This window comes from Urocitellus parryii, chromosome 7 (assembly GCF_045843805.1).
Source record: "Urocitellus parryii isolate mUroPar1 chromosome 7, mUroPar1.hap1, whole genome shotgun sequence".
In the NCBI taxonomy this organism is placed as follows: domain Eukaryota; kingdom Metazoa; phylum Chordata; class Mammalia; order Rodentia; family Sciuridae; genus Urocitellus; species Urocitellus parryii.
Genome location: NC_135537.1, coordinates 139755359 through 139782378, shown reverse-complemented (window position 1 = coordinate 139782378; position 27020 = coordinate 139755359). Strand labels below are relative to the sequence as shown.

Here is a 27020-nt window from a genome sequence, read left to right as displayed (position 1 = left end):
ACAGTCATTTATAGTAAAACAGAAATGAACTTTTTCATGATTTTGTGACAAGATGGCTCCCAATCTTAAAATGGAATTAGGCTGGATTCATTGCATGCCTCCCTGAAGACCTCAAAAGCTCCTCGAGGCCAGAGCTACATGTCATACCGCTCCTGCCTGTGCCCATCATGACCTGGCATGTGGTAGCTTTCAGTGTGAGCTTGTAGAACTGGACTGAATGAGGGTCCATGTTTGTTTCCGATGTAGACATGGATGATCTGAATCCTCCTCCTCCTCCTCCTCCTCCTCCTCTTCTTCTTCCTCATTTTAAGCTGGGATTACAGGTGTGAGCCACCATGCCTGCCTATTCTTCCTTCTTTAAATGGTTTTTATCATCGGAAATGAACCATCGGTCAACCCCATCACTGTCACCAACCCCCTATACTAAGAGATTAAGCACTGGGTGTGAGCCAGGCTCCCTAACGGGGCCTCCCTGGTGGCTCTATGGGGAGTCCAGCACTGTTCCACCTTGACCTGACCCTTGCCAGCCATTGACTGGTCCCGACTCAACACCTTCACCCTTCCACACCTGGAGGTTTTCCCTCAGAACCTGGTGTCACCGTCACTTCCTCCGAGAGAGTGCTCCTGATTCCCTTGCCTGTACTAAGTCCCCCCATTACCGCTTCTCATAGGTACTTCCAACACCTGCTGTTACCAGAGAAAATCCTAAATGAACCCTTCAGCTTAACTTGCTCATAAATGTTGTTAAAATCACTAATTTGGAGGTCACACAGCCGGGCAGTATATTTTTAGCCTCCCACGAACTTTGCTGCAGATGACACTTCTGGCTTGTGAATTATGGTGATGACAGGTGCCCAGGGACTTGAAGTCCACTTTGGCTGAAAACACTGACTCTTGTTCGGGCCTGCAGATGTCCCATGGGTGACGGGAACGGGGTGAAGAGGCTTGGCATCTGTGTCTCTTTTGCTGCCTTAAACTTTGCACCAGATTTCAACTCTGCTCTGCGTGTAGACAAGTGGATCATTTGAGAAATGCTTTGTCTGGAACTGGAACTTGACTTGCCTAGCTTTAAGACACCTGCCACGCGGTGGTGCCCGCCTGTGATCCTAGTACCTTGGGAGGCTGAGACAAGAGGATCATGAGTTCAAAGCCAGCCTCAGCAAAAGCGAGGCCCTAAGCAACTCAGTGAGACCCTGTCTCTAAATAAAATACGATACAGGGCTGGGGATGTGGTTCAATGGTTGAGTACCCCCGAGTTCAATCCCCAGCACCAAAAACAAAATAAGACACCCGGCCACCACCTTGACCAGAAATGCCAGTCCATGAAAGGAGGTGGACGAGTTCCTGAGAGATCTCCACCTATTCCCAGAAAAGACGTGAATATTCCTCATCTTTATCAGCCCATCCCTCTCTCACTATTATTATCATCATTTTGAAGGACTGGGTTGAACCTAGAAGTGCTCTATCACTGAGCTGCATGCATAGCCCTTTGCTAAATTTTATGTTGAGACAGGGTTTCACTAAGCTGCCCAGGCTGCCCTTGAACTTGCCTCAGCCTCCTGAGGAGCTGGGACCTCAGTGCCTGCCACTGTGCCCAGCTCTCCTTCATTATTCTTTTTTTTTTTCCTTGGTGTTGGGTGGGGCCACCAGGGATTGAACTCAGGGGGATTAGACCACTGAGCCACATCCCCAGCCCTATTTTGTATTTTCTTTAGAGACAGGGTCTCACTGAGTTGCTTAGCACCTTGCCATTGCTGAGGCTGGGTTTGAACTCATGACCCTCCTGTCTCAGCCTCCTGAGTCACTGGGATTACGGCGCCCGACCCTCATTATTCTTGTCCTGTGCCTCCCTGGATTTGAGAGGGTGACTTGTGAGCAGAGCACCCAGTTCTTCATTCTTGGCCCCTCAATAAATCCTCTCTCTCTCCCCAGCACATGGCTCTTGGATGATTTTTTTTTTTCCCGTGGGATGAACATCTGGGCCTGGGTTTGGTAACACTACCATAGATTGTGATTATGAATTAATTTGTTTAATCTTTCCAGAAACGAGACTGTAAGTTCCCCAAATGCAGGAGTGTCTGGTATTCTGCAGCTGTTCTTTCCATGATTGAACTTTAACTTGATACTTTCATGTATATATTAATTAACTAATACTTTCATAATTCACATCTAGTTGAAGCACTAGTTGCTACTCAGTACCTTTGTAGCTAGAGGTGTTCATATGACACAGTTGTGGTCAAAGAATATAAAGCAGAAGTCTCTAGATGGAATCTCCAGGAAAGCTCTATAAAGGAAAACTGATCAGCTTTCATGTACCCTTTTTGCCTTCCCCGCTTTCTTCCTTCTTGCTACCTGAAATGGCTGGAGCTGTAGCACCCATCCTGTGGCCATGAGGTAGAATGCAAAAGGACCAAAGCTGTGGGCCAGGTTGGTGAAGCAAGAAGACTGAAGGTACTTGAGACATGAATGATGACACTCTGGAGGCATTTCACCTCCCTAGGTTACCCATATATGGACTTTTTTTTTTTTCCCTTCACTTCTGGGGATGGAATTCAGTTCTGGGGATGGAATCTAGTGGTAGAGTACTAGGCAAGTACTCTACCACTGAGCTACATCCTAGCCCTGGACTTCTTGTTAAACGAGAAAAAAAAAAAAATTCTACCCTATGTAGAATTATTGTGTTTGGAGGGCCTCAGCTATTTCCCAATGGATTCAGGAGGAAATACTGAATTATCTGTAAGTGTATGAGGGGCCAGAGCATCAATAGGAGACTGAAAGTCAAATCAACAACCATCCACAGGGACCCAGAACAATGGAATGAGGATATCTCCGTGACAACAGTGAGGACGAGACTACTACAGTCACCTTAGCCTGCCCCAACCCCCAGTATGAGAAATAGAAAATCCGGTGGTCCATTTTCAGAATACAGTAGGTAGCCTTAAATGTAAAATTGGGATGTAAGAGAGGCAGCTGGAGGGGAGAGCAGAGGGGAAGTTACAGGTAGTTAACCCCAGAGTGTAAAAATAATTCACAGCCTCCTGACTTGCAGGAGGTGAGAGGGAAGTGGCCGGCCTGACCAACAGAGATGAGCTGTGTACGTGCCCAAAGGCACTCAAGGCAGGAAGACGTCCCCACCACGAAGGGAGGTGGGGACAACTAAAAGTGTGGATTTTAAAATAACCCAATAGGAGACTGCAAAACATGGGCGAGGGTCAGGAACCATGTCTGCCCCATAGCTCTGAGCCAGTGAGGAACCCTGGGGAGGGACCTTGTGCACAGGGAGGAAAATGCTGATGGTAACTGCTCTGGGTGTGGCTGACCAGCAGGCACCTGACCTTGCAAGATGGGCTGGGGCTGTAGCTCAGTATGTGTGAGGCACTGGGTTCCATCCTCCGCACCACATAAAAATGAATAAATAAAATAAAGGTATTGTGTCCCAACTACAACTGGAAGAAGAAGAAGGGGGGGAAGGGAAGGGGAGGGGGAGGGGGAAGGGGGAGAGGGAGGGGAAGGGGAGGGGGGAGGGGGGGAGGGGGAGGGGGAGGGGGAGGGGAGAGGGTCGTCAAAGTCTTGCTTTCTCTGTACCATTTTCTCTCAGGCCATTCTCTGTATTTCTCACACCAGGAAGCGGATAAAAGGATCTGAACTGACTGAACTAAAGTTTCTGCCATCTGGAGACCTAGGAGAAATTAAATTTGATTCTATATAAAGAGGTTAACATCTCTTCCATGCCTAAGTTTAGCCTGAGGATCCTACATTCTACACTCCCCTTAATACACATGCGTCAATGGAACCATCAAACAGAATGGAGCTCAAGATCCTCAGTGCATTAGGGCTGAGCTGGTGCACCCTGTGTGCCTGCACCCCCACCAGACCCACCCACTGCTGCAGTGACCTGGGGATCCTCCCTCCCTAGCCTGCTAAGAGGCCCCTGGGATTGTAATTTGGAGAAGTCTGATCAGGGATAAAATCACTATAGGATTCTGGATGATTCTTTGATATCCTTCCATCTCTACCCCTGCTTCTTCCTGCTGCCCCACCCAGAAGAGCCCTGGCTGGGGCATCACCTTACCCCCATTGGCACCCACTGTCCTGAATCTCTGACCACAGGTGTCCCCACCCATCAGTTATCCAGCAACCTCCTCTTTCCCGAGCCCTCAGCCACAGTGAAAGAAGCCATCATATATTATAAATCACATCCATAACAGCTCGTGTTTACTGCACACGGGCTGCAGGTGAAGAGGACGAACAGCTCAGCCCACCTCGTACGTAGTATTGTCCCCGATGGACCAGGGAGGAAGTAGAGGTTCAGAGACGTGCGAGCACACTGAGGACGGGGCTCCCTGGTCCAGGGGCTGCCGGCAGTTCCAACTTGGCTTAGACCAAATTTCTTGCAATTCCAAACCCGGAGGCCATTCCCGGGCCTGTGCTGTGGGCGGGAGGAGTAACCTGCGGTTCAGTTCAGCCTCTCTCTGGGAAACCCATTAAGCAAAGAGGAGTAAACACTGAGAGCCAAGCCGGGATGCCTCCAGTTTGCAAAACTCGGGTGCTTCCTTGTCCTGATGAATTATTCACACCCACGACCAGGCAGTAGATCAATAATGCAGGAGGCAGAAGCCTTGCCAGGGCCCAGCTTCCAGCCCAGCAGCTCTACTGCAGCTCCCCAGCCCTCCCCCAGCGGAGAAGCCATGGGGCTGTGTCCTGTCGGGTGGTGCCCAGGGCCTCTGCAGTCTAGCTGCCCTCAGCACACCAGGCTGGGTGCTGAGCTTCAAGGATCCCCAGGAAGGGGAGACTTTCTTCAGTTTCTATCCTTCTTCTGCTCACGGGGGCCATATTGGAATTCTCACAAAGGCATCCTATGCACCTGAGCCGACCCTGGGAATGGAAATCCTGTCCAGGACAAGGGTGCTGGAGACAGCATTGTTTCTCAGGGTGCCTTCCTTCTTCCTCTTCTTCTAAGCTTGGAGATTGGGGTTGGACACTCAAGAGAACCCAGGATGTAGCCAGGTGTGTTGGCACTTGCCTGTAATCCCAGCGGCTCAGGAGGCTGAGGCAGGAGGATTGCGAGTTCAAAGCCAGCCTCAGCAACTTAGCAAGGCCCTAAGCAACCTAGTGAGACCCTGTCTTAAAACAGAAAATAAAAAGGGTTTAGGATGTGGCTCAGTGGTTAAGCACCCCTGGGTTCAATCTTTGGTACTAAGAGAGAGAAAGAGGTGGGGCAGGAGGGTGGGCGAGCACAAGTGCCCAAGATATTCATTTTGGTTGTAGTAGAAGTTTCCCTCCAAGCAGCTGAGACACCCACTTGGCTTTCCCTCATCCCTGGATAGGTTCCAGAAGGTCCCACCATCCCTCGGGAACCACAATTTTGGGGTCCACCCACTCTGACCCTCCCATCCCAGGCTGCAACTTTACTGGCAACACTTTAGAAAATGAGGTGCAAGCCTCTGCTGCTGTGAGGCCGCCCAAGATTATCTGGGGTTTCTCTTGCCCTTCTCTGTTTCTCAAGCAAGCAAGGTGGTGAGAAACAAGATTTCCAAGCTTTTCTCAGTCAACACAATACATTCATTGTTAGCACAAAATGACGGAGCCCCGTGCAAACTTCATGGATCAGCACGGCTTTTCTTCAGTGGTGGAGTCGTGCCCTTGGTGGACCCACTTTCCTGATGGAAAATGAGCCACTGTCCCCAGGAGGAATCTGTGGTTATATGTGATACACTGAGAAGTGACTTAATTATTAATAGAACGTGTCAGTTTGGGCACTCAGGAAACAGGTTTGTAAGAATTTGATATTTGTTTTACTGGATAGTATTTTTATTTGGGGAAGAATGGAGGGTCTGGAGTCAGTGTTCAGTGCTTATCTCTTTTCCTTCGGGGTCCCATTGTACTGTCACTAGGAAAGGGTTCATTTGGAAAAGGATCAATGCTTTGGCTTCTCCCCCCAGAGACTGCCATTCTAGGCTTGATGGATGTCTCCTTCCCGGGGATTTTCTTATCACTGGATGATGTTTGCTTCCTTCCCAGGGATTGTGCTTTCCCCGGGAAAGGATCCTTGTTATCAGTGTGTTGCCTTCTTCCTCACTCCCTCTTTCCAGGCCACACTATTTGGGGGTTTGTCATTTTTCCATATCTTCTACCCAGCAAGGAAGGAGGGCAAGAAGGATGGGAGGAAGGTTATTCTTTCCAGAGGGGAGACAAGGGCCCTATGGAGAAGCATCTCTCCAGGGCTCCCTATTTCTGAGTCAGACTTCGGCAAAGCTGGCCCACTCCTGAGGAACCAGAGAGCTGGAGGGAGGCATCTCCACCAGGCGCGTCCAACTTTAACGTGCATGTGAACCACTCAATTGGTAGGGTGAGGGTGTGAGTCTAGACCAGTGGCTCTTGGCCTCAAATGACCACGAAAACACCTGGGGAGCTTGTAAAACCTGGATGCACAGGCCATACCCCAGTTAGGCCAGATTTGCCAGATGTCAGGGTCGTGGACTGCTCACAGATGATTCCTATGTGTGACCAGGATGAGAAGCCTAGTCTAGATCAGCTCATTACTTTACTATGGAGAGACTGAGGCCCAGACAGGGGCTGGGCCCTGCCTCAGACTGCATGGCCGATGCATGGAAGATTTTGGCACAGGGTTGGGGTGCTTGGTTCCTGTGAATCAGATAAGGAGGCTAGGGAGGAGGAGGGCTGAGACTCAAAAATTAGCCTGAGGGAACCCAGAACCTTCCAGATTCTGGGATGAGAGGGGCCATCAGGCTGTGCCAAAACATCGTTATCTATGTCCCTCATATGCACCCAGCTCTTGCCCTCTCATACCTTCATGTTCTTGGTCCCCACAGAGCTGTGGGATCATCACCCTGTTTATAGATGGGGAATTGGAGTCCCCTTGACCAGAAGTACAGTCATCTGTCGTTGGAAGCCTCCTATGTCATGAGAGCTCCAAATTTTCCCTTACTGATTCCAAAATGCAAGTCTTTCCTTCAGCCCCTTTTAAATTTATGAAATTGAGTTCTGTCTGACAAATCATGCCAAAGACACATTCAGGCCACCAAGTTGGGCAGTAAACCAATGTGGTTACCATTGACAGGGCCTGGGTAGCAGATACCCATTCACCCTGGTGTGCCTGTAGTGTCACCCTGGTGGCCTTGCATCTTAATTTGTATCTCCAGATTGTGCTTAAAATGCCTTTGGAAAGTCACTTCTGGGCAGCATTTAGGAAGACTGCAGAGAAATACGTTACATGCCAGACCAGTGCAGCCAAGGACATCAAAATGGCCAGTTCCCTTGGAAGAGCTCACATACTTTTTAAGACCTGGAAAGGCTACTAGAATTCACTGCCTGCTTCACTTGTCTCTTTTTTTATCTTTGTGTTCCCAGGATCTAGTATAGGGTTTGGCGCATAATAGGTGCTTAGTAAAAGTTTGTGGAGGATGGATGGAGGGGGCCCATTCTGAGGGTCCCTAGAGAAAGCCTCCCCTGTTCTCCCCTCCAAGGTGCTGCTCCAGCCAGAGCTCCAGTGAGTACCCACCCACACCGTCACGGTGTCTACTGAATTGCTGGTCTTTCTCACTGGTTTGAGAGATCTGCAAAGCCAGGGCCCATGCTCATTCATCTCTGCATGACCACTGCAGGCCCCAGGCCGGCACATAGACTGTGCTTGTTAAATTGAGTTGCATGGAATCCTGAGATGAGATCAGTGTGCACACAGCCGCTTCCTGGTCCCTCAGGAATGCCTCTCGGGAAGTAGAGGAGGCCAACTCAAGACTAACCACTAGGAAAAAGCCTGAGCCCTAGGGGACAAAATTTGCACAAGGCCCACTCCTCCATGGACAGGCATGAGGTGGGCTGAGGACATGCTCAACCTAAGGCAGACAGACCAGTGAGGGGAGAGGACTGGGGAACAGGCCCATGACCTGGACCGATCCTTAGTTCCTATGTACACACCAGCCACAGCCCTCTGTTCTGTCATAACAGCAGGAGATGGGCGAGTCTGGGTCAGCAGCTGAAGAGGGTGTGCTGTAGTCTTGACATGGATTATTCCATTGGATGCTCTCATTTCCAGGTTAATGAGGCACAGAGGGGTTAAGGAGTTTCCCTAGGGGACTCTCCTAGTAAATAGCCTGGCAGGATTTGAACCCAGTGAGCTGGTTCCAGCTCCCATGCCCTGGTCCACTCTGCTATGCCCCAGCCTCTGGCCATCTGTGCCAGTAGCACTTCCTTGCCTTCCCTGTGGCCACCCATGGGCTCTGCCCATGCCCATCTCCCCAAGAGGCCTCCCCCATGGGACATTAAAAGAGCCACAGGGATTTATCATTGTGTGCAGAGCCCAGCATGTGGCTGCAGCCAGCCATAGTTGGTTCCTGACCTCTCTCTCCAGCCAAGAGCTTTCTTTATATCCAGAAAGAACAACTGGGGGCCAACGATGGGTCCAGCATCACCCAATAGTTTTAACTGAGACCTGGAAAGGATGGGTGATTTCCTTAGAGAAATACCTTGTGTTGGCTGTGGAGACCCAGTGTGCCCAGGGTCCCCAGGGGCCACTCCCAACACTGGGGACCAACAGGCTGAGTGATCTGCTCCCCCCTTGGTTGTTTGGAACCCCTGGACCTCCGCAGTACACACACACAGACAGGGTGAACATGTGTGTTCAGCTTTATTTCCTTCCATGCCAAGAAATACAGAGTCACTGGTGTGAGTGGTGATGGCAGTGGGGAGGGGTTCCAGGGAGAGGCTAGATCGGTACCCCCAGCAAGGGGACCACCTGTTCATGCATCTGGTGGCTGGACCCATAATGGAGCTGGAATAGCAGGATCACTGTCCCTCCCGTTTCCAGCGCAGCCTGGAGATGCCGGGCTGCCCTGCAGAGGCTTCAGAGACCTTCCTTCCGTCGTCTCTCACTCCTGCCCTGTGCTTCCCTTGACCCTGGTATCACTAGAAGACTCTCAGGCTGCTCTGACCTGAGTGGAAGAACATTCCAGCTCAGCCACTCCTGGTGCTGTCTGCTAGTGGCTTCACCTTAGCAGGGCCCTTGACTGTTTTGGGATTGGAGCAGGAAAGAGGGTGTGTGTGTGTGTGTGTGTGTGTGTGTGTGTGTGTGTGTGTGTGAGAGAGAGAGAGAGAGAGAGAGAGAGAGAGAGAGAGAGAGATTGATTCTGCAGAGTGGGAAGACCTGGGTATGGCCATGCTCTGGATGCTCTGAGGCAAAGGCTCACCTCTGCCTCACTTTCCCCATGGGACTGTCCCTAAGTCATGCAGTCCCTTTTCCTCTTCTCCCAGAGTTGCTGAACTTAGGGACCCCAGGGCCCACCAGGAGACCATGCCAGACCACGAGCCTGCACGTGGCTGATCCCGTAGACCTTACATCTGCCCTTGCCTGTCCTGATCTCCCCAGCGACAAGAATACTCTGGTTCACACCTCTTCCCCCTGTCACCCAACAAACCTCTATTTTGGTCCCAAAGAGCCCATAAAGCAAACCAAACTAGTCTCCCCTTCAGGAATGGGAGAGTGTATTCCCCCAAAAGAAACTGATGTAGGAACACAGTCCCAAAGGGATCCACCCAGCCTCCCTGCCCTCCCCAGGGGTCACACAGGCCCTGTCTGGAAGGCTCAGGGCTGCCACAGCACCAAGAGCACCTTCCGGCAGCCAGAGTCTCTGTGCTCACCGGCTCTGCTCTGGAGCCTCTGAGAGGCAAGGGCCTCAGAGAGGAGCATGTGGGTCCTGATGGAGTCCAGGCAAAACAGGCTGTGTCTGGGAACCTGTCCCCCCATTGAGGGTAGTAACCCTGGCTGTGAGGTGGGCAAGCCTGGGCATCTCTCTCCAGGTCTGAGTTGAAGCCAGGGGGCACCCAGGAGCAGGTGAGGCCCCTGTGGGCACAGCCTCTGCCCGGGAGAAATCTGGGGAGATCACAGGACCAAGGAACAGTGGGAGGCAGAGGGCCTTATTTAGCTCTTTTCAGGTGCCCCTCTAGATCCTCAAACTCAGAGGCTATGGCGTCCAGCCCCTGCCTCTGGGCATGTGAGTATATCTCCCAAACCTGGGGCCCCTTACTCTTCAAAGACTGGACCCTTCCACTAAGCCCTTCCTCTGTCTAGGACCTCTAGATCCAACCCAGCCCATTCCTTTTCAAGCAGCACAAATACCTCTAGCAGCTTGGAAGCTCATGGGAAGTCCCCTGAGGGTGGTCCCCAAACCACTTGAACAGAGAAAGCATTTTCTGCTTGTGGATGTCCAGGAACACTGGGCCAAACATAGAGCATCAGATGAGACTAAAGCCAGGCCCCACCCAAGGCACTCTGCATGGGGACCCTGAGTGTTAGGGATGCGAACCCCTGAGCCACTTTGCATAGGTTCTCAAGCTTGCACCCCAGATCATGGAGGAGGCCCCGGCAGGCCGAGCCCTGCCCTCCCCACGGCTGACCTAGGTTGGGTCAGGTCCCAGAAGTTCCTGTTGGTGCTCTCCCAGGCTACAGCACAGGTAGGGAGCAAGAGGCACACTGAGTTGTCCTGGGAAGCATGCTGGGGCCAGAGTCCTCAGCAGAGGGGTTCCGAGGCTGAAAAGTTTGGGAAGAGGTCAGTGTGTCCTGCTGCCCCTGTACTCGCCTTCACCAATATCCCTGTAAGTGCCTCCACCCTGCAAGGGAGGTTTAAGTGTGTGGCCATTGCCTCTTTCCAGGGCAAGGCACCATGGGGTGCCCGAGGGCATGTGCCAAGTGGCAGCTTCACCTGTGAGCTCAGGTAGGGGGTCACAGCAGGCGTGTGGCACAGAGCATGCAAAGTGTGCTTTTGAGAAAAATATAAAAGGTAAAGTCCCACATCTTTGCTCCTGTCCAAGGAAGGAAGGGCCTGGGCTGCTGCTTTCTCTACATAATTGGTCTTATTTGTGGAGCTGGTTTTCTTCTCATTCTGGCAGTTTATGCTACTTCAAAGGTCCCAGGAAATTGCAGGCACGAGGAACAAACCCAGAGCCTTGGGGTCAAAAGGCTGGGATGTGTCCAGGAGATGAAACCACATTATTCATAGTTTTCATGGTAAATTTAATTTCCTTCTTTCTTTCTTTCCTTTCTTCTTTCCATTCTTTCTCCAGATTTTCCCATCTGATGTGGACTGACAGTGGGGTAACTTGGGGTTTCCCTCCAAGTTTGTGCTTTTGGAGCTTGAGGACAGGTGGGCACTTGGCAGTCACCATCTAGTCCTCCTGTGGTACAGGGTGTGGGTTTGGAGCTCTGTGGCTGACCAGGGTCTTCCTCTGCCTGCACGGCTCCCTGGTTACTTTTATTTCTTCTGAACTGTAAAGAAAAGAACATGTATGAAAGAAGAGAGTGCAGAACATTGAGTTTTTAAGTCCTAGAGTTGAGGATTTGGTTTTTGTTTCCTAGTGGGAAAACTAACGGGGCCAATCAGAATCAGCCCTAGGACTTTTGCTATAATCATCGACAAAGAATCATTTTTGCACACACCTGTAATTACAGCTACTCAGGAAGTCAAGGCAGGAGGGTTGCAAGTTCAAGGCCATCCTGGGCAACTTAGTGAGACCCTGGGCAACTTAGTGAGACCCTGTCTCAAAATAAACATATAAAAGGGCTGGGGATGTAGCTCAGTGGTAGAGCAGTTGCATAGCATGTGCATGGCCTTGGGTTCAATCCCAAGTACAGAAAGAAAGGAAGGAAGGAAGGAAGGAAGGAAGGAAGGAAGGAAGGAAGGAAGGAAGGAAGGGAGGGAGGGAGGGAGGGAGGGAAAGAGAAAGAAAAGAAAAAGAAGCACTTTAAAAAAATATTTGCTGTTGATGGACTTTTTTTTTTAATTTGCTTATATGTAGTGCTGAGAATCGAATCCTGTGCCTCAAAAATGCTAGGCAAATGCTGTACCACCGAGCTATAACCCCAGCCTCCCAAAGAGGCACTTTTTTCTCTCCTTACTGGACTGACTAAAATGTATGCCACTCTTAGGGCCACTATGAGACCTGCTGGTTTCCATCTTGCCACCATAAGGAGAGATCCTGCCTAGCAATAAAGCCTCATAAGCTGACACTAAGCTGATGCTCCTGCCTCTTACATACCTGCACATCCATCTCCCTTTACACTCATGCCGTAAACTGAGCCTCAGAGGGCTTATGGAACATGCTTCCATTTCCACAGGGAGAAAGTGGAGGCCCTGGATTCTGAACCCAGGCAAGGTGACCAAAAACCTGAACACTTCCCTCTCTGGAAAGCCCATCATTGTCCTTGGTCCCACCATGGAATCTCAAACTCTCTGCCCCAAGTTGAGCTCTCCACACTCCTGACCAGCGCCTCCCCCATTTGATGATTGGACTGAGAATCTTACAAAAATTCAGTGGGTGGGTGGGGGTAGGGCATTTCTGACATGGTCCCAGGTGATGCCCCTGCTGCTGGTCCATGGAACACCTTTTGAGAAGCAAGATCTGTAGAGAAGAGATCTGTTTGATCACTGAACTGGGAGACAGGTCCCAGTGTGCGGGCATGGGGCAGCTCTGAACTCACAAAGCTGCATGGGCTTTATGAGCAGCTGAGCGTCTCCTTTGAAAAGGGTTCCCCGGCTGGAATGACTTCACTGGGTCACCTCTGGGTGGTCAGAAGTGTGGCTGCTTCCTGGATCTCTGTGCATGCATTGTTTGCTTCTGAGCCGCCCAGGCTGTCTGACCCAGGAGGCTTGTGCCTCCAGCCCAGAGTACAGAGCAGAGTCACATCCATTATCTCAAGTGATGCTCACAAAAGCTTCCACTCCAGAGGTTTCTTCCTGGCACTTTATACAGGAAAAACACTGAGGCTCAGCCAGACAGGACACTGGCCCAGGTCCCAAGACCATCGGGCTTTAAGGCCTGTGCCCTTTCCACACCCTTTTCTATTGATTCACTGTCCAGGCAGAAGACAGTCAGAAAGCCCATCCCCACTCAGTCGTCACTGCTGGGGACTGGTCCACTTTTCTGGAAAGAGAGGATAAGACTATGCCTCCCACCCCGCTTGTATTCTCCCCTCACCCACCCATTGCCCCTGCCCCAGGGGCTCCCCCTGCTCCATGCATCTGGGCCTCACCTGCAAAATTGACGGTGACGGCCACGATGATGATGATGATCCCCATGATGATGAAGGTGATGCTGAGCAGCCGGGCCAGGCGGCCCAGCCTCCGGGCCCCATCCAGGTCCCCCTGCTGCACACTACTTCTAGACTGCAGAGAGAGGACAGCAGAGAACTCAGGATGGGCATCCATCAACCACATAGACCTGGGCAGCCCTCGGTGGCCTCCACATGGGCTTCCAGACACACGTCGTCCCCCACTGCCACCCACTCCAGTAGCCCCCCTTAGGGAAAGGAAGAAGGCTCCCCTTGGAGAAGTGGCTTGGGCCTCTTGTGGGGACCCTAATCAAGATTGCCCCTCACTGGCAGGGAATAGATGGAAGCAGAACCAAGAAATTTAGGGCACTTTCGCTCAGGATGGTGACAGGGATTAGAGGCAGATGGTACAGTGGAGACCCAGGGCCTGGGAGGGTAGGTCCAGGCTGACTTGCAGGAGCAGACAAGCCAGAGTCCCCTGGACCTCAGCCCAGGGCTCAGTCCTGCAGACACATTGGAACCCCAAGGACCCCTGTGGTTCTGTGGTTCTGCCTGCCTCCTTTATTCTGAGCGTCTCCCTCTTACTACAAAAGAAAAAATGGACTGTCCTCCCTCTTGGTATTGCCCACTCAAGACCACATCCTTTTTTTTTTTTTTTTTGATACCAGAGATTAAACCCAGGGCACACTTACTTACTGAGCCACATCACCAGCTCTTTTTTGTATTTTTTTAGAGACAGGGTCTCACTGAGTTGCCTAGGGCCTCATTAAATTGCTGAGGCAGGCTTTGAACTCTTGATCCTCCTGCCTCAGCCTCCTAAGCTTCTCAGATTACAGGCATGAGCCATTGTGCCTGGCAAAGACCACATCCTTCTTCAAGCCCACCTTCCAGACCGTGCAAGAAAGGGGAGATGTCTCAGGATTGTCCTGGAAAGCTAGGATTGTGGTACCAGGGCCCTTTTCTATGACTTGCTCCTCCTTGGTGAGCTGTTTTTCTTGAACCTAGTTAATCTGGTGAAATCAGGTGGATGGAGGTGAGGATTAGGAATCTGCAAGGGTGGCCCTATGCCCTTGCCTAGAATGGTCAGGGGTCACCTGCTGGCCAGGACTGGCCCCATGACCTCAGATTCTTTTTTTTAATCACTAAATTCAATTAAACTTGTTCATTCTTTTTAGATATATATGACATAGAGTGTATTTTCACATATTATATACATGGAGTATATATAATTTATTCTAATTAGGATCTCATTCTTGCAGTTATATACGATGTGGAGTTTCACGGGTCGTGTATTCATATATGAACATAGGAAAGTTATGTCCGATTCATTCTACTCTCTTTCCTATTCCCATTCCCCTCCCTTCCCTTCATTCCCCTTGGTCTAATCCCATGAACTTCTATTCTTTTCCCCTGCTCCTTGTTGTGTGTTAGCATTCATGTATCAAAGAGAACATTCATTCGGCCTTTGGATTTTATTGGCTTATTTCACTTAGCATGATAGTCTCCAGTGCCTTACATTCACCAACAAACGCCACAATTTCATTCTTCTTTAGGGCTAATATTTCATTCTGTATATACACCACATTTCCTTTATTCATTCTTCTGTTGATGGGCACCTAGGTTAGTTCCATAGCCTAGCTATTCTGAATTGAGCCGCTATAAACAACGATGTGATGGAGTCACTCTAATATGCTGATTTTAAGTCTTTTGGTATGGACTGAGGAGTGGGATAACTGGATGACCTCAGATTCTTTATTAGATTCTCTCTATTCTTCCTGGACTTGATAGACTTGCCCCAGCCCCCTCTGGCAACAGGCATAGGAAGCAATCCACCAAAGTGACTGAAGCCTGGGGGCTTCAGGCCAATCACTTGGTTATTTTATTTTTTGACTCTTAGAGGCCCCTGAGTTTAGCATGGAAGTGTGGTTAAGTACCTTGAAGAGGAGGAGGAGGGGGAGGGGAATGATAATGGTGACTTATTAACCTCTTACTTTGTGCCAGGCAGCTAATGAGCTCATTTAGCCTCAAAATCATGCTAAGAGATTAGCCGTGCTGCTCCACTTCCCTAAAGGAAAATCGGAGGTTCAGAGATGTGACCTTTCCTCTCTCTGTGCCCTTGATTCAAGACCAAGGTCCTTTCACCTCTCAGAATTCTAACCAACTCCCCCCACCCCAACTCTGCACTTCCAAGTTACTTTTAGGACAGTGTGACAACTACCTCCATCTGCTCCTTACCTGTAGGACTTCTCTCACTCACCCAAGTCCCAGTTATTGGCAGCAGCCTCAAGTCCACCCTGCGGGTCACAACTCCTCTGCCATTCCAGCTTGCTAATTTGTATCCTTATTTATTTTTCTAGTGTCCAGGATGGAGCCCAGGGCCGGGTGCATGCTAGGGAAGTGCTCTACCACTCAGCCTATCCACCTTGCTCATTTGTCCCCCATCCAAGTCAATTCCATCGCCACTCTCCTCTCTAACTTCCTTTTACCTGTCCTTGTTCTAAGCACCCCTTTCACTGGAGCTATGGCAACAGCCTCCTAAAGATCCCCTGGACCCAAGCTCTGTCCCCCATTCTCCTCTCCCCACCGCCATTTCACATCACAGACACTGTACCAGACCGCCAGGACACACAGCAGGGTGTGAGTTCCCCGTCCCAGTTCCTAGGCTCATGGGACTTACATCCTGCTGGCCTCCTTTACAGTCACACAAAGAAAGGCAAAATTTTAATTGTGGGTAGAGTTCCAAAGGAGAGCTACGTGGTACTATGAGAACTTATAAAGGGGGAGTCAGGGAAGCCTCTCTGGAGGAAGGAGCCTGGAGCTGTTGTGAAGGATGAGTCACAATTAAGAACATTATTTTTCAAAAGGAAGAAAAGTGTTCCAGCAGGAAAAAAAAATCCTCTGCAAATCATATGTGTGTCAACTATGTAGATGTTTATAAACAGCTGTTGGCTGAAGGAAATAGGAAGTAGATAAAGGCCCATGTGGCATGTGGCTGGAGCTGAAAGAGGGAGGACAAGGAGGCTACAGAGGGAGGCAGGGCTAGGCCAGGTAGGGCTCTGCCAGCACCCAAAAGAGGTGGGTGTTTGTCCCAGAAGCAGTGGGAGCCAGTGAAGGATGTCTGGCCAGGGGCAGGGAATGAGATGACTGGGTACCAGTTTTTTCTAAAAGATCCCTTTTATCTTGCGGGGATAAGAGGGGGGTCAGGGAGGCAAGTCAGGAGCTGTTATGTAAGTTCAGCGAGATGATGGAGGCTGAGAGGCATCTCTCCTACTCAGCATCCTCTGTGGCTCCCCATTGTCCACAGAACAAAACCCAACTCAGCTTAGCTTCATTTCCTGTTTAAAATCATCTACTCTTCTCTTCTGCAACCTGTGGGCCCAGCTGCTCTGAGCTGTCCGAGGTGAGATCACTGACCTCCTCTGCTCCTGCCTGAGTTTCTGCTTTCCCCCAGCACCAGGTCCAGACCCTCCTCATCCCTCGAGGGCCGGCTCTGTTTCAATGCTACCTGCCATGTGAAGCCTACCAAGATTTTCCCACCTCTGCTGGAATAATACTCGCCTCATCTGAGCGTATGCTAAATGCTCAGGGAATTTCATCCTCCAAATACTCCTATGAGGCAGGGATGGAGCCAGAGCATAGAGAGCCATGCCCGCAGGGTAAGAGAAGCAACGGATGGAGAAAGGCCCCATCAACAAGGACTCTGACTGGTACATAGTGGAGTCTGGACATTGGGAACCAATGGAGGGTTTTAAGTGGGGACTTGAACATGTCGATGCAGACTTGCATTTTGGGAATGTTCTGCCCAGCTACAGTGGAGGTGGGGAGAAGACAAATTCAGATTTATTGTAAGTAGGGGACTGGGGAAGAGTTCTGATTAGAGATATTGTGAAATGAGAAGGTCAGATGAAATGTGGAGAGGGGCTCGCTGGGACCATTCCCAGGCTTCTGGCTTGGGGGGGGTGGGTGAACAGAGATGCTCTTCCTAGAGATGGAGGAAGAGTGCATGTCCAGGGTGGGCCCCGTTCAGGTGAGAGTGCCTGGACGTTGTGAATGTGTCTGTCCAGTGGGATCCAGAGGCCCAGAGCTCAGGGAGCATCAGCACAGGGATGGAGTGTGATGAGCTCCAGGGAGCACGCAGGGGGAGGAGGACAGGTCCACAGGCCTGTTGTCCTGTGTGAGGAGCACTGACTGGTAAAGGAGGGTGTTGGGGAAAAGAAGCCTGTCACAGGGACTGAGGAGCGACCAGAGGGGAGGAGAGGGTGGCATCCAGGTAGTTTGAGATAGAAGTTCAAAAGGCCCATGGTAGCTTCTCCTGCATGGAGGTCAAGTCCCATGAAGAGGAAGCTAGTGACCATGAGAGGACTTGCGTGTCTTTGGTGGGAGAGGTTCAGAGCAGTTGTGGAAAGGAAACCAAATGGAGCCATATAAAAAACAAGCAGGGAATGAGCAAGGTCAACAGCAAGGAGAGACAGTCTTGAAAGTTTAGCTTTGGGTGAGCAGGGAGATAGCAAAGGAGCTACAACAGGATGAGACCCAGGGAGGGGGAGTCTTCAAGATGGGAGAGGAAAAGATCTAGCCAAGAGGGAGAGGGCAATGAGGTCGAGGAGTGTGACTGGTGCCACACCATGATGTCCAGGGCAACAGAAAGGCTGAGGTCTGGACTTGCACCCAGGTATGAACTGTGGACAGAGAAGTGAGCACACCTGTCCCTGGAGACTGAGCAAATGTAGGGGCAGGTGAGCTCTCACCTCCACAGGTGTGTAGTGGGCCTGGGCAGGAAGCTGGAAGTGATCATGCCTCTGGGCCTTGGGGTCCTTAGTGACCATGGACTAGTGTCAGCCAGTAAGGGGACAGAAAAGGTGGATCTGGCTTGAGAAGGGGACATGAGCAGAACTACAACCCATCCTAAGACTCTCGGAAGGGACCCAACCAGGAACAGGTATAGACTCCAGCTCCCTAGCTGAACAGACTGGATAAGAACCCAGGTTCTGATCCTGACCACCTGGATACCTGCCCCAGCTCCACCATTAACTATGAAACCCTGGACAAGTGGATTTCCTTTTCTATGTTTGTCTTCAAAATTGGGGTGAAAAATAGATACTGTCTGGGTATGTGGCTCAATGGTAGAGCACGTGTCTAGCACGTGTGAGGCCCTGGATTCAATCCCCAGAACTTAGTATTGTGAAGAAGAAATGAAGAAAAGAAGAGGTACCTACTTTACTGGGTGGTCATGGAGATGCAGTTAGTTGGCCCCTCCTTGGGTGTCCCATGGCATGGCATCGTGCACCACTCTCTCTTTCTCTTATCACTCTGTGTCATTATTTCTTGGGGCCATGTCACTCTCCTTCTCCAGACTGTAAGCTCCTTGAGTGCAGGGACCATGCAGCCTCCATCTTGGTATCCCTTACATCTAACCTAAGGCTAGGATCCAGTAGGTCCTCAGAAAATGTTTGAGGGGGGAAAAAAAAGAATAAAAGGACCAAGACAAAGAATGAGAGGAGAATCTGTTTTCTAACTGCTGAACTTCACCAGTGGAAAGTTCAAAGTCAATGAAAGATTCATGAGAGAGATAAGGACAGTGGGTCCCCTTGGGAAGACACCTGGCATCTGGGTTTGGGCCCCACCCACTAACCCATGTCACCTACAGCTCCCCCCGATGGTCAGCTCAGGTCACTGAACTCAAGACTTCAATGACTTGGCAGCATTAGGAGGAAGAGAAGGCAGCATGCAGAAAGGGCTCAGAGATTTTTAAGAAGTTCAGCATTAGAGATTTGGAGCTGCCTTGGATGATTACCAAGGGACTCCTCATCTGTAAGCATGACAGGAAGGGGGACAGGAGCAGGATTTGAGATGAGAACTGTCCTGAATTTCCAGAGAACTAGCTGTGCTTTTAGTAATGATTCAGGACCATGGAGAGAGACACGTGAGCATTTGCTTGGGTGTGGGGGAAAGGTCTTAAAGAGAAAGATACCTCTTTTCTTTTTATTCAACAATGTTAAGCCCAGTCTCTCCTTTGTCCACAGAGCCACGAGCCCACACATCTCAGTCATGCGTGTGCCTTTGGACCTAAGACCCCCTCGAGTTTGCAACAGTTGCCCCTGGTTGAGCTCAGCGCACTTGCTGTGTGGATGGATGAACACGGGGTAAAAAAATGGGCTGTGCCTACAATACATCAGTAAGAATCATTAGATTACCAAAAATGCCCAAGGAAGGAAACGTCAAAACCATTCTGGATCTCTGCCATGCTCCCACGTGTTTGTAGGAAAAACCCACAGAGGAAGGGCTCATTGGTGACTTCCACCAAAACCACAGACAGGCCTCCGTGCCTCCCCCAGATGATGTGAGGAAGGGTGAGACACTTCTCCCAAAATTGGTTAAAGTCAGAATTGCCCATCCATGAGGGATTTGCCCTTTCCTCTGACATTACAAAGTTTTATTTAATATTAATACGAACAGCAAGTGCCAGGTATGGTGGTTCATGCTTATAATCCCAGCTATTCCAGTGGCTGAAGCAGAAAGATCACAAGTTTGAGGCCAGCCTGGACATCTTAGCCAGACCCCATCTCAAAATTTTTAAAAAAATATGATGGAGGGGGCTGGGGACACAGCTCAGTGCCAGAGCACCCTTAGGTTTAATCCCCTGTATCAAAAAATGAATAAATAATGACAACAGCAACCACTTGCACTTATTAAGCACTTGCTATGTGCCGGGCTCTGTGCTAAGTGCCTCATATACATTAGCTTGCTTGATCTTCCCGGAAGCCCCCCGAGGTAGATGGTATTATTGTATCCATTTTGGGGAGGAGGGTGGGTACAAGGGATTGAACTCAGGGACACTCAACCACTAAGCCACATCCCCAGCTCTGATTCTCAGTGAGTCTCTATGAGTTGCTTAGTGCCTTGCTTTTGCTGAAGCTTTGCTTAGTGCCTTGCTTTTGCTGAGACTGGCTTTGAACTCGTGATCCTCCTGCCTTGGCCTCCTGAGCTGCTGGTATTACAGGCATGCTGCACTGCACCCAGCCTATTGTGTCCATTTTATAAATGAAGAAGCAGTCTAAGAAAGAAGGATGAGTGATACGGATGCTGGTTCTATCACTATTGCTGGCTGAAGGCCCACTGCTTGGGGTCTAGCTCCCCTCATAGATGGAGAACTATGGCATGCAGGAACATGGCTGCTTCTTGGCCTGACCCAGAAGAAAAATCTGACCACCTTAGGAGGCTCATAGGAGGCCAGAACAGAGCTGGGTCTGAACACCTGTGACCATTATTCTCAGATAGAGCCCTAGAGACTGAGCAGCCGTGGGTCACACTGACCACCTGACAAAGCCACAAGATGCTGCTGGACTTAGTAAGGATGGAGGGAGAGTCGGAGGGGGGCATGAAGAAAAAAAGAAGTGGGATTTTCCCTTCCTGGAACAAATGGCTTAGAGATTTGGCTTTCCCAGGGGTTTCACACCATCCCTGTCACCAGAGTCAGATGCAGGGTGAGGCCTTAAGAGAATAATAAATTCAGCATTCAGCTGATGAGCCTTGTCCCAGCTGTGACCATGAGCCCAGCTCTGCACAGCTCAGCTGCCTCATCTGTTAAATGGGCACAATTAACCAGACCATCAACCTCAGATGAAGTTCCTCCACTAGTTACCCAAATGCAGGATCAAGTCCTTGATCCAGGGATGGAGGGAGACCCACACCCCCATAGCCTCTCTTGAGCTTGTTAACATCTGCAGAGCGTGCTGTCTCATGAGGTTGGTGTCCGGCTATCACCATCTTCCTGGCCTCACAGGCTCCCTGTTCAGCCCTGTTTCTGCCATGTCATCTCAGTTACTCTTACCTCCTTCACCTGTGCCACTTGGTCCTGCTTTCGTGGCCCCTCTGCCATCTCTATCCTTGGGTGGACCCAATGTCTGTGTCTACAAACCTACACCAACAGCTGGAGAAACTCACACCACCCTGTAGGCTGATGACAACCCCCATCCATCGTCTCTAACCTCAGCAAAGCCCTCCGGTCACTGACCTGTGTGTCATCTTTCATCTGCCACCATGCCCCTATTTCTCAGCAAATCCCCTGGCCTTCCATGTCCCTGGTAACATGGAGACCGCAGAGCGTGAGCACCTCCCTTTCTTGAGTCTACCTCCCTGTCTTGGCCCTCATGGCCTCTCCTCTTCAGGAACCCCACCCCATCAGTCACCACCCCTCCTTTAGTCCAGGCCTCTCCATCTCCTGGGGCACCCCTGAGTTTCTCCAGGGGTCTATGAATGGCCAGCTCAGTAGACATTCCTGTCCTCTTTGAACCTGGCCTCTCCACAGCCTTTGTCCACCTCTTCCTAGGTCTCTTTCCCTCTTCTCTAGCTTTCCTCCTGCCTCCTGGAATCTTTTATTAACCCTTTTCTGGCCACTTCCCTTTGCCTTAAGTGCTGTGGGCCCCAGAGCTCTAAGATGGCGCAGATAGTTTTGAATTGGATGGTCAGCGGCCTGAGGCAAACAGGGCTCCTCCTTCCTAACATTTTCCTCTCACTGTCCTTCCTTCTGATCCCAGAAGTCAGAAGTCAGACCTTCATCACCCCTGCTAGGGTGAGTAGTCCATTACCACAATGCAGTTGAGGGTTGGTTTTAAAATATGAACTGACCAGGGGCTGGGGTTATGGCTCAGCGGTAGAGTGCACACCTCACGCCTCACACATGCAAGGCCCTGGGTTCGATCCTCAGCACCACATAAAAATAAATAAATGAAATAAAGTTATTGTGTTCAACTACAAAAAAAATTAAATGTTTCAAAAAATATATGAACTGACCACATCTTGCCTTGGCTTAAAACCCATTCTTTAGAGCCACGGGACAAAATTAAAATTCCTGGAGCAAGTCCCTGCCAGCCTCCAATCCCTGTCACACTCTTGTACCCTTCTTCCATGCCCCCAAATGCCATCCACTTACATCAGCCTTCTACTCCCAAAATGCCTAGCACAGTGCCTGGTTCATAAAGGGGCCCAGCACTGACAGGGCGAGGTATCCTCAAAACAAACAACCTGCCATCCAAGTCAACTTGAATGAATGAATGAATGAATGAATGGTCAATGTAGCCAACTTTAAAGTTTCTAGGGGCTGGGGATGTGGCTCAAGCGGTAGCGCGCTCTCCTGGCATGCGTGCGGCCCGGGTTCAATCCTCAGCACCACATACAAACAAAGATGTTGTGTCCACCAAAAACCAAAATATAAATAAAATATTTAAAAATAATTAAAAAATAAAGTTTCTAGAAGCTCCCTTTGCCCTTGCCTTGACTCTGATTCAGGCCTCTTCACCTCTGTGTCAGGCTCATCCTCCTTCAGCCCCTCCTCTCACCCCATGCCAGTCAGATCCAGCAAAATGGAAATCTGGCCACAATACCTCAGCTCCAGATCCTTACGTGAGCATACTACTGCAGAGAGGAAGCTCAAAGGGGATGCTATTGGTGTAGGTTTGTAGACATGGACTTTGGGTCCACCCAAGGACCCAATGGTACTAAGTGGAAAACACCAGTTACAAAGGTCATATATTCAATTGACCCAAAGCATCTGGTTGGCAAATCTATAGAGAGCAAGATCAGTGTTGGCTTAGGGCTGGGCGGCTTACAGGATGGAGGACGACAGCTAGAGTGGAAAGGGCTTCTTTAGGAGATGATATCCTAAAGTTGACTGTGGCTAAGTTGTAACGATCTTCGAGGACACTAAAAACCGCTCGATTACTATTCAGCTATGAAAAAGAATGAAATTCTGTCATTTGCAACACGTGATGGAATTGGAGGCCATTGTGTTGAGTGAAATAGCCAGGCACAGAGAGACAAGGAGCAGAATCTAGAAACGTCACTCTCACCGAAGCTGAGAGTAGAATGGTGATTACAACAGGCTGGGGACAGCAGTGAGTAGGAAAAGGCTGATCACTGGGTACTAAGTTAGAGTTCAGAGCAAGATGCTCTGGGATGCTACTGTACAGTGGGGTGACTCTCGATAACATAACATACAGTATGTTCCAAAACGCTAGAAGAAGGGATTTTGAAAGTTACCACCATAAATAAATGCATTCCTGTAATCCCAGTGGCTTGGGAGGCTGAGGCAGGAAGATTGTGAGTTCAAAGCCAGCCTTAGTAAAAGCAAGGCTCTAAGCAACTCAGTGAGACCCTGTCTCTAAACTAAATACAAAAAAGGGCTGGGGATGTGGCTCAGTGGTGGAGTGCCCCCGAGTTCAATCTCCAGTACCCTCCACCAAAAAAGAGAAATGATACATGTTTGTACAAAGTATACATGTATTGAAATAGTATATGGCACCCCTCCAATATGTCGAATTTTGTGTTTTTATGGATCAGTTACAAATATTTTTAAAAACACCATTGAGTTGCACCCTTTACATGGGTGAATTGTATGTTATGTGACATATCTCAATGAAACTATTAAAAAAAAGCGGGGGCAGGGCATGTAGCTCAGTGGCAGAGCACTTGCCCAGCATGCACAAGGCTCTGGGTTTGATCCCAGCACTGCAACAACAACAAAACCTACAATGGTTTCCCATCCCCCACTAGGGAGACTCCCAGCTGCCACTTAGTTACTATTACCATGGAATAGCACTTAGGATGCCTTGAGTGTTGCTCTTATGCACTTTGAATGGCCCATCCCACTTTACCCTCCAGTAGCTCCCTAATGCAGGCATTATGGTTATACCCCCTTTTCAGAGAGGTAACTGAGGATAAGAGGCTTGAGAGACTTGTCCAGGACTCCATAATTCCCCTGTGGTTATGTCTAGCAGGGGCACTTCATGCAGTATTTTGTAAGGACTTGTTTACATGTTTCTTCCCACTGGAAGACAGGTCACCGTAACTTGGCAAATGGTGTCTGGTTTAGTGCTAGACTTCTTGCACTGGGCCCTGCAACCATCTGACCTGACTCAAGAACCTTACAAGGACGTAGAAATGCTGGAGGTGGGTTCAGTGTTCTTACCATCTCAGGTCCAGTTCCCTTTAAGGAAGGCAGCTCCTGCCCAGCCTGGACACTGCACCCCTGCCCCCATGCACAGGAGACAGATTCTAGAGTCTGTTTTCTCCTGAGCCCTTGTGTGAATTCCCTCTCCAAAGTCTCTCTCCCCTGCTGGGACCTTTCTCTGTAACCAAGAGGTTGGCCCTGCCCAGAGCCACTGGCTGCACACCTGGAGCCTAGCTCTGTCCCCTAGCAGTCCCTAAGTGCAGCAGGCAGCACAGGAAGTTCTTGGGGATGTACCAGGGAGCCCTGCCCAGCCCTGTCTCTTGAGCCCATGCCAAATCCCTCATACTCAAGAATGCCACCAGGCGTGGTGGCGCTCAACTGTAATCCCACCAACTTGGGAGGTTGAGGCAGGAGGAGAGTGAGTTCAACTTGGGAAGACCCGTCTCAAAACAATTTTTTTTTTTTAAAAAAGGACTGGGGATGTTACTTAGTGAAGAAATGTGGTCTTTTTCAGAGGACATCCAGAGTGACCACAACTCCTAGGAACTTGGTGATAGATGTGTTAGCAGCATGTCATTCCAGGGGAAACAGTGTCACCCCCACCTGGTCCTTTGGCCCTGACCGGCCTTGGGGGCCAGAGTTTGCTCCCATTTGCTCCTAACCTCGTTCTAAACATCATTGCCATGCGTCTCACTCTCCCTCCTTCTTTTCTGAACCTCCAGGGTCACCTGCCAACATCTATTGACATTTTCTGTGGGATCCTCCCTAAATAGCTCTACCCAAAATGACTTGGCTGGGGAACAATCTAAGCCAATTTAAACCCCACAGAAGTAAAGACCTAGCTCACTTGCCCCTTCTTGGTGAGGCAGGCCCTTGCCCTCTGACTCTCAAATTCTTCTCTTGTGTCAGGCCAACCTCCCCTGCCTTAAAGCCAGATGCTGGAGTCTGTGTAACCATTGAGGCCCACAAGGCTCCAGGGGCAGGCAGCCATCTCGTCCCTCCTTATGTGCCCCTGGGGTGGAGTTGGGGGAATCCCTGGGGCCCTCAGTGCAGGCAAGTAAGTCACTACCAGCCCTTAGAAACCAGAGTTGGCAGAGGCTGGTTGAATGCCCAGGTGGCCCAGATGCCTGGCTCCTCTCCTGGACATGGGGGGGGTGGTGCTGAGACCCCCTTTTGGCTGCTCAGGAATGGCTTCTTGGGGCAACCACCCCCTCCAAATAAGCAAGACCCCTGACTTGGCTGACTCTCTGCCCCACAGAATTCAGCTCTAGGCAGCTCCCTGAGTCTCCTTCCCTGGCATAAATGGGGCAAAATCAAGCCGTAATACCAGGAGCAAGGATGGAAGAAGAGCTCTCAACCCTTGGCCTCTCTGGAAGTAGGAAGCTGAGCCAGCAGACGTCTTCCCACAAGACCCCAGCCCCTGGGGCTCTTTCCTTGGCATCCCACCAGGCATGTCTGGTGCCTGCCTAGGGACATGCCTGCCAACCCCAAGGTCCAGCCCCTGCCCCTGAACAAACAGCAGCACTTACCATAATAGAAAAGATGAGGGGGATGAGGTTGAGGGGCCAGACAGGGCAGAAGCAAGAGGCGATGGCAAGGATGAGGTAATCTTTGGGGGCTTCTTGGTCCTGGGCGAAAGAGGTGGTGGCGACAGAGGATGCCCGCCTTGAGCTGGCCCGGGAAAGGGAGCCAGGGAGGGAGGCCTCCCGGTGCCCCTCAGAGATCACCTTGAAGGGCAGGCTGTGGCCGTTCTTCTCCAAGTCCAGAGCCTCCGAGAAGGACTTGGACAGATTCAGGGCTTTGTCATCCTTGCCCTCCACCTTGGTGAGGAGCTTCTCCATCTCGGGCAGTTTCAACGGTGAGGTGGAACCCATCTCCTGAGGTTGCCCTGGGTTAGCCATGTTGGTCTGGGCTTTGGGCTGCTCCAGCTCCAGGGCCTGGACAAGGGGCTTCAGAGGAACCTCAGCGCACCATTCCCCAGCCCGGAGTGGGAGCCTCCAGTGCAGGGATAGAAGGGTGGCCCGGGGATCCAAGGGCCAACTGGGTGCTGGGAGGGTGAGAAGGAGCCAGCTGGGTTCTCAAGGCCAGCTGGGTTCAGAGGCCAGGGCCTGCGCCACTCCTGCAGAGCTCCCAGGGAGCTGCAGCCTTCGGCTCTGCTCAAGTTTGAGGCCAACTTTGCTGACAGCACAGATGGGCGGGGAAGCAGAAGAAAGAGAAGAATGCTCCTTCCTCTCTGGAGTGAGGCTTAGGCTGAGGCAGGGAGGCTGTGTGTGTGTGTGTGTGTGTGTGTTGTGTGTGTGTGTGTGTTTGTGTGTGCATGCGCGCGTGCGCCCCATTCAGCCTCCCTCCCTCTCCACCCTCCTTGGAGATGCCTTTCCTTTTCAATTCCCCTCTCCCCAGAGAGCTACCCAGCAGCATCCCGCCTCTGCCTCAGCCCAGCCCAGCCCAGCCCAGCCCAGGGGGACTTGGGCTGGCTTCTGGTTTCCATTGCAACCCCAGGACCTGCTCCTCTGGGCCAGGGGCTCTGGATGGGGAAAACAAAGGTGGGTCACAAAGACATGTCTTCAGCCGTCCTGGGCACTGAGCCCCCTGCCTCTCTACCCAGCAGGCTTGTGCTTCCTCCTATCTGGTAGGAAATGCTGGACCCTGGGTCTACCACATCCCACCCAGACCTTGACCCTCAGCCCTTAGAGACCTCTAGGCCAAAGTCTTCTTCCTCGCTCCAAGAGGGAAGGGGAGATGTGAGCCGCAGGGTGGTCCCCGAAGGACCCACTAACTGGGTTTCTAAGCAGCTCACCAAGGCTTGGGGCAGAGGTTGGGGTGGGGGAAACAGTAGCTTCATCTCATGCCCATCAGGACTTTTCCATGGTGGTGAAGAGCAGCAGGCAGAGACCCTTCTGCTCAGCAGCTGCTCAGGCGGATGCCAGCTCTGGTTGTGACTGCCTTTCCAGATTCTCTCTCATCTTTGTTCCCTTTTATGTTCCCTCCCTCTGTTTCTGCCTCCTTTAT

General features: G+C 50.7%; 1 protein-coding gene across 1 annotated transcript; it reads right to left on the bottom strand.

The window, feature by feature from the left end:
• Nucleotides 1-8648: 8648 nt before the first annotated feature.
• Trarg1 (trafficking regulator of GLUT4 (SLC2A4) 1) lies at nucleotides 8649-26157 on the bottom strand. The gene is made up of 3 exons (XM_026388897.2): nucleotides 25541-26157; nucleotides 13046-13178; nucleotides 8649-11281 (listed from the first exon to the last, which is right to left on the bottom strand). The coding sequence occupies exons 1-3, from the start codon at nucleotides 25910-25912 to the stop codon at nucleotides 11268-11270; spliced, it is 519 nt and encodes a 172-aa protein (XP_026244682.2). The 5' UTR covers nucleotides 25913-26157; the 3' UTR covers nucleotides 8649-11267.
• Between the last annotated feature and the right edge of the window lie 863 nt (nucleotides 26158-27020).

Bases quoted from the DNA above. Each gene is read 5' to 3' on its own strand.
- Trarg1 (XM_026388897.2), bottom strand. From the start codon at position 25,912: ATGGCTAACCCAGGGCAACCTCAGGAGATGGGTTCCACCTCACCGTTG. The intron at 13,179-25,540 runs GTAAGTGCTGCT...CTCTCTCTGCAG, and splicing joins CCCTCATCTTTTCTATTATG to TCTAGAAGTAGTGTGCAGCA.